This window comes from Quercus lobata, chromosome 6, assembly GCF_001633185.2.
Source record: "Quercus lobata isolate SW786 chromosome 6, ValleyOak3.0 Primary Assembly, whole genome shotgun sequence".
Classification (NCBI taxonomy): Eukaryota; Viridiplantae; Streptophyta; class Magnoliopsida; order Fagales; family Fagaceae; genus Quercus; species Quercus lobata.
In genome coordinates, this window is record NC_044909.1 from 45,849,806 (window position 1) to 45,857,171 (window position 7,366).

General features: G+C 32.7%; 1 protein-coding gene across 1 annotated transcript; it reads left to right on the forward strand.

The window, feature by feature from the left end:
• The first annotated feature begins 1,607 nt into the window (after positions 1 to 1,607).
• LOC115994961 (cytochrome P450 90B1) lies at positions 1,608 to 6,706 on the forward strand. The gene is made up of 8 exons (XM_031119320.1): positions 1,608 to 1,810; positions 1,918 to 2,242; positions 2,336 to 2,488; positions 2,603 to 2,854; positions 2,938 to 3,030; positions 3,146 to 3,224; positions 3,354 to 3,460; positions 6,304 to 6,706. The coding sequence occupies exons 1-8, from the start codon at positions 1,608 to 1,610 to the stop codon at positions 6,556 to 6,558; spliced, it is 1,467 nt and encodes a 488-aa protein (XP_030975180.1). The 3' UTR covers positions 6,559 to 6,706.
• Positions 6,707 to 7,366: the final 660 nt, after the last annotated feature.

The following is a 7,366-nucleotide window of genomic DNA, read 5'->3' on the forward strand; positions in this document are numbered from 1 at the left end:
GGAGGAGGAAAAAAGAGGGAAAAAAAGGAAAAAAGAAGAAGAAAGAAATGCTGTGTGTGGAGGATAAAAAAAGAGGGGAAAAAAAAAAGGAAAAAAGAAGAAGGAAATGTTATCACAATATTTTCACAATTCTTTCACAATAAATTTTAAGGGATAGGTTATTATTAGCTAATATTGGTGAGAAAAAAATAATTTTTTTAGAAAGTGTAAAAAATAATTTTAATAGTATGTTAAAATTAAAATCAGTATCAATTTTTATCACAATATTTTCACAATACTTTCACAATAAATCTTAAGTGGTAGGTTATTATTAGCTAATATTGGTGAGAAAAAAATAATTTTTTTAGAAAGAGAAAAATTGATTCAAGTATGATGAAGTAGTTGATTTAAGTATGAAACAAACTCACATAAAAAAATAAATAAAAATAAAAAAAAAAGTATGAAATAAACTCCCTTATATATACATTATCCTTTTTGGTAATTTATCCCTCAAACTGCCACTTTTATAAGTGTTAGCCAAACACTTAATTTTTTCAAAAAACACTTTTTAACAGTTTTTACTAAACACTCAACTTTTTGAAAATGCACTTTTTCATTATGCATTTTTTGAAAACTCCACTTTTTTATTATGCACTTTTACAAAAAGCTGAACCAAACTCACCCTTAGTTAGTTTTGCAACTTTTCATGCTCTATTTTAGCATATAAGTAACAGAGCCTTGTAATTGGTGTTCCATTCGGATCAATAAAATTGATCTTCTTTTATTTCAATTAGAGATAAATTTTAACAGTATGCCTACAGCCAAACCACATAATTTTATGTTCACATAAAATCCATATAATTAACTATACTCACGACAAGTTAATATCAAGGCTTTCACTATCTCATAACTGTTGCGTAGAAATGAGATATGTTCAGTCAATTTCGACAGGGAATCATAGCCCAAATCCATCCTTATTGAAGTGCTTGCGCACGGTGAATTATATTTCATAATAATTACCAAGACAGCATTATGTTATGCAATCACTCATGACTTCACCATCCATAATATATGATGTTGATCGTTGTTTACCAAAGCAGAAATGCAATCACATAAATAAAACTAATAGGATACCTCTATTACTTCTACTGCCTTTTTTTTTTTTTGAAGAACTTATTACTTCTACTACTTTTTGCATGTCGTGCTATCACAAAATATACGATTATATTAGCAAAAAGTTAGATCAAACTGTGGCTATGGAAAAGTTACTCATGAATCATGAGCAAAACAAATTCTAAGATTAAACAAATGCATAATATTTTTAGAGAGTAGCGTTTCCAAGTGTAAAGCCAATTTCCATGCTCCTTTCCGCTAATATCGCTTAAAGACAGAAGAGAAGCTTATAAAAGCAGCCTATTGGCTTCAAAGCTTTCATGAAGTTTGGTTGCATTAAAAAAAAACACCTGCCTGAGTGACTTTTAAAACTCCTGAATGAAAAGAAAGTCCAGTTTCAGCGAACGTAGAACTTCATAAGAAGCAGAGATATCTGATTCAAATTGCTTAGAATCAGCTAAGCAAATTCCACACAAGCACACTCACACACACAGAGATTGAGTGAGTCAGTCCCCATGCCTGACTCAAAGCTAATTGTTTGTTCTCTTCCGTCCATCCTAGCTCTACTTCTGATCTTCATTCTCGTCAAACGAAAGAAAAGCAGACTCAATCTCCCACCAGGCAACACGGGCTGGCCTTTTCTTGGTGAAACTATTGGCTATCTTAAGCCTTACTCTGCTACTTCAATTGGAAACTTCATGGAGCAACACATATCAAGGTAAAATCACACACATCAACAAAACAAAGACTTCAAACCGAAGTCCCATGTTCTGTTCTATATAAAATATAGCACTTAAAAAGCTAAAACTCTTACTCATTCTGCAGGTATGGAAAAATTTTTAAGTCTAACTTGTTTGGAGAGCCAACAATAGTTTCGGCAGATGCTGGGCTAAATAGATTCATCTTACAAAACGAAGGAAGATTATTTGAGTGCAGCTATCCTAGAAGCATAGGTGGAATTCTAGGAAAATGGTCTATGTTGGTATTAGTTGGAGACATGCATAGAGACATGAGGAGTATCTCTCTCAACTTCTTGAGCCACGCCAGGCTTAGAACCCATCTATTGAGAGAGGTGGAGAAGCATACCTTGCTTGTACTCAGCTCCTGGAAAGAGAATTCTGTATTTTCAGCACAAGATGAAGCCAAGAAGGTAAAAAAAAAAAATGTAAAAGTAGTATGTTGTTGTATTCAAAAAGACAAATTTATTAATTGGATCATCTTAGCTTATTAACAAGAATTGCAGTTTACCTTCAATTTAATGGCAAAACATATCATGAGCATGGATCCTGGAGTTCCTGAGACTGAGCAGCTTAAGAAAGAATATGTTACCTTTATGAAAGGAGTGGTGTCTGCTCCTTTGAATTTTCCTGGGACTGCATATAGAAGGGCCTTACAGGTAATTGTTAATTTTAGCCCATTGGACTATAATTCTGAATGTTTAATTTAATACAAAGTCTTGGTTTTTTCACTAGCTTCTTCTTGTTTGATATATACTCTGCCTGCTTCACAGTCTCGATCAACTATTCTGAAGTTTATTGAGCACAAAATGGAAGATAGAATAGAGAAAATGAGGGAGGGGAGAGAAACTTTGGATGATGATGATCTTCTTGGATGGGTCTTGAAGCATTCTAATCTTTCCACTGAACAAATTCTTGACTTGATTCTGAGTTTACTCTTTGCTGGCCATGAAACTTCATCAGTAGCCATAGCTTTAGCTATATACTTCTTGCAAGGTTGTCCTAATGCTATTCAACAACTAAGAGTAAGTATATAACTTCTTGGAGGCATTTCTTTTTTAAGTTTTATGGTATCATTTTTAAAGTCTTTTTTTGTGTGTGAATTCAGGAAGAGCACCAAGAAATTGCAAGTGCCAAGAAGCAATTAGGAGAAATTGAATTGAATTGGGAAGACTACAAGAAAATGGAATTCACACAATGTGTAAGCTTTCTCAGAAGTATTTAAATAATATTGTACTAAAATTATTGGAACTTACAAATAAAATTATCTATTAAATTGTTTTTTTTTTTTTTTTTTTTGGGTGTGTCTCGTGAAGGTTATTAGTGAGACACTGAGGCTTGGTAACGTAGTGAGGTTTCTCCACAGAAAGGCATTAAAAGATGTTCGTTATAGAGGTAGGACAAAGTCACATAAAATTAGTGTTTTCAATGAATGATTGCCGGAATCTGACCCGGTTTGAATTTTTTTTCCATTTTTTTTTTTTTTTGAGTTTTAAAAATTGTTTTTATCATTCTGTTTGAAAGGTTATGACATTCCATGTGGATGGAAAGTGCTTCCGGTGATATCAGCCGTGCATTTGGATCCTTCACTTTTTCCCCAGCCTCAACAATTCGATCCATGGAGATGGCAGGTCAGTACTGACTACTGAGAGCCTTTGACAGCATGCCTTCCATAATGAACATCATTTTTTTATTACTACTATTATAATTTGGTAAAAAAAAATTATTAAAATAGAATAGAGGGAAACAAAAGCTGAATAGGTTTTGATTAAGCAGAGGTCCCCCAGGCACTTTCATTGGTTTATTGCTGTGGCTCTCACTGGCAAGAATTGGATGATTGGTTGTAGACCCACTTTTGATAATTTGATTCTCTGCCAATTTATTAATGTCTGAGGATGGTGGATTGCTGTCAAAATTAATTAAGTAGATTTAGTTTTGTTTCCTGTTTTGTTATTTTGGTTAGCTTGACAATGATAACAGAGAATCCAACACTGCTCCTTAACTGTTGTAAACTTCATTACGGTTATGTCTATTATATTATTTGGTCAAATTCCAACAGATAAAGTTCATTAAATACTTACACATTAACATTAAAAAAGAGAGTAAATTCAAAGTTCATCAATTCCATGAATAGGAAAAGGTTAATAGGCACTTAAATAGAGCTAATGGTGTTTACTTTCGACCAACTTTATAGGGTAAAGTCAATAGAGTTAACTTTCGACCAACTTTATAGGGTAGAGCTAATAGAATTAACTTTCAACTATAAGAGGTAGAGTTAATAAAGTTAACTTTTTGAATTCCTCTTATCATTTAAGTAGTATTTTTAGTCATGTTGTCAATTCATCCTTAACGAATAACATTTCCCTAAAATCTTCTCATTATTGAATGATGAAGGAGAATAAAACCAAACCAAATAGACTCTAGTACCGTTATGAGTAGAAGAATAATATAATAGAATAGGAGAAGAAAAGGGTATTGTAACATTCTATAAAAGCCGTTCATATCTGTCTGCATTTAGGATAAGGCATTAAGATAGTTACAAAGGCATGCTACGATCTCACGGATTTCTTTCCTGATGAACTGTCATGATCAATGAACCAAAGTTTCACACTGTACGGCCACTGGCCTCACAAGTTGTGATCATCTCTCTCTATCTCTCTCTGGTCTGCGTGCGTGTGGGGGGGCCCTGGGGTTTGACATGATTAAAGCCCATGTGGATGTGGGGTTCTCACATGCACGTGCATGAGTGCTTTTTCCCTGTGGGCCATTTCACAAACTGGTCCTAACCAAATTCTAAAAAAGATAAAGGGATAAAGAGAAAACTTGGTCGAAGATATTTTAGAGTTTGTTTGGTAAATAAAAAATTAAAAAAAATAGAACCATGTAGTTTGGTAAATCACATAAGTGAATGTGTTTTCAAAAAACTATTATGCAATGGTTCAAATGAGTAGAGAAATATTTTTCAATCCATTATGTGGTTATTTTTCTTTGATCTATTATGTGACAGTTTAAATTATCATTCACGTGCATTTTGTTTAAATGATTTATTATGTTATCTATACAATTTAAATGGCTATAAGTATATGTAAATATTCATTTTAAGTCATTTTGTAATGAATTGAAGGAAAAAAAATGTTCATTATTTTTTTAAAAGCAATTTATTTTTATAGTATATCAAATTGATATCTTCTAAATTAGTAATCATGAAAATAGAACTAAACGAGCCCTTACTTTCTAAAGCATAAAAGCTAATTAAAGATGGAGAAGAGCATGGAACTCTGCAAATTAATAAGGATAATATTAATTATTTTTATATATATAGTGCGACAATGATGAAATGCCCATAAGATGAGTCTGGTAAATTATTATTCTCAAAGTTGTTAATCTCATCTTCATTTATAGAATACCACAATTTTTTGAGAATGGTGTTAGAATTACTATAAACTTTTTAGCATTTTTCTCTCTTTTCTTTTATTGTAATAGTTAGAAAGGCATTTTTCTATATTTGAACCAAGTATAACTTGCCACGTGAATATCCATATATATTTTCCTCAATTAGTATCATCTTTTCAATCTAGAGAGTAGAGAGTAACAAAGCTTTTGTTTTATAGTGTTAAGTGTCAACTCTTGAGGGAAAAAGACAGCCTCTTGTTTAGTATATTGGATATGCGGAAGTAAATTTGGTACCTATCTATTCTGTAATCGTAATTCGTAAGTTGAACCCTATCTCGAACGAGTCTTTGATCAATAGTGTCCTGAACTTGTGTCGTTCGGTTTTTTATCAACTAGTTCCTATCAGCAGGTTCCTGTGTAACCCGTGTACCCTCCTTGTGAGCGTAGGCACAAGTGTCTAGCTAGTGGAGTACTGTATTGTGATACAATAAAGAAAGTGAATAGTAGATATAACTATTGGGTTCAAACTTAAACAGAAACTCTCTCGTATAGCGTGATCTCACCAGGAAAATTTAGGACATAGAAGAAAGAGACAATTAAGAAAATTTGTCTGAAAAGGACCATGAAACATAGTGGTAGAGATTTAAAGTTATTAATCTTTGTCAGAGTCGTTGCTAGAAAGATCTATTCATGTTTTTCTTTTTTCTTTCTCTCTTTGATAATCAGTCTCCTATTTATGTTGACATGGCATGTAGTGATTGAAATAACTTCATTTCACTTAGATAATACAATCTATCACCAATACCATATTTATTATTCTTTAATAGAAACAAATCATGTTTGGAGTCGTAAAATAATATTGTATTTCTAAACTTATCAATAAACGTTAGACTCATCTTTTATGAACTAAGATTATTGTTTAAATATTATGATAAAAATTGTTCAAACATTCATTTGTTATGCTATTGAAGTTCACAAATCTCATACATTATTAAATTTATTCGTAAATATTGTGTAATAAAATTGATAGTAGCTTTAACATTTTCCTATGGTTCATTTCCGTCCTTGTGATATTGAGCAGAAAAATGCGACGCAGGGATCTTCATCATCTGGTTGCCCTAGCATGACAAGTAGTAATAACTTCTTGCCATTTGGGGGCGGACCGCGACTCTGCACCGGATCAGAATTAGCAAAACTAGAAATGGCAGTTTTCATCCACCATCTAGTCCTCAACTACCACTGGGAATTAGCCGATATGGATCAAGCTTTTGCCTTCCCCTTCGTTGATTTTCCAAAAGGCTTACCAATCAGAGTCCGACACTACGCTTTCATATAGTTAATAAAAGACAAAGAGCCCATGCATGATTAAACGATAAAAACAGACCCTTCCTTCAGTCTCAGCCATAGCCTTTCGTGGTGGACATACAAAAAAAAAAAAAAATCAAGAAGAGACGACGTGATTGAGTTCTTGGATTTTCCGACGGCTTAATGTAAGTTATTTTGGCGTTATTATGTAAGCTCACATGAACAGAAAGGAAGACAAAGATAATGAAGTACACAAGACAAGATCCTAGGACCACATATTCCTCTTCCTTCCCCTCACCCCTTAAATTGTAAATTTATTGTCCTCTAGTCCCTCGATCTATGTTGGGACTTGGGAGTAATTGTATTCATTTATATATATATATATATATATATATATATATATATATGTATTATATATGGTTTTCCTTTAATTTGACGTACTTTTCTGTATCATCCAGATATGATTTGTGTCTTATTGCGTTTGATTGAAAGACAAAGGAGTCCTAAGAATCTATAATAGAAGATATGGCATAGCGATAGGTCTATTCAGTACTGTTAAAATTATTGAGACATATATAACTCCGATAATAGTTATTATATAATATATTGGATTTGAATTGTACCTAAAATTGTAGATAATAGGTCATTTTTGGCATTCAATAATATACCCAACATTAAGCTATGTATTATTAATATTATTCCACTCGTTGCCTTTTCTTAGAAGCAAACAATGGCGTTGACGTTTGACATGCATATTGATGATGCAAAACCCTCGCTTAGCAATAACGTTGCTACCTGCAAGAGGAGGAGAGGAGTCTTGAGCTAAAAGTTGGAAATAT

Bases quoted from the DNA above. Each gene is read 5' to 3' on its own strand.
- LOC115994961 (XM_031119320.1), top strand. From the start codon at position 1,608: ATGCCTGACTCAAAGCTAATTGTTTGTTCTCTTCCGTCCATCCTAGCT. The intron at 2,489-2,602 runs GTAATTGTTAAT...CCTGCTTCACAG, and splicing joins CATATAGAAGGGCCTTACAG to TCTCGATCAACTATTCTGAA. The intron at 3,031-3,145 runs GTAAGCTTTCTC...TGTCTCGTGAAG, and splicing joins AAATGGAATTCACACAATGT to GTTATTAGTGAGACACTGAG.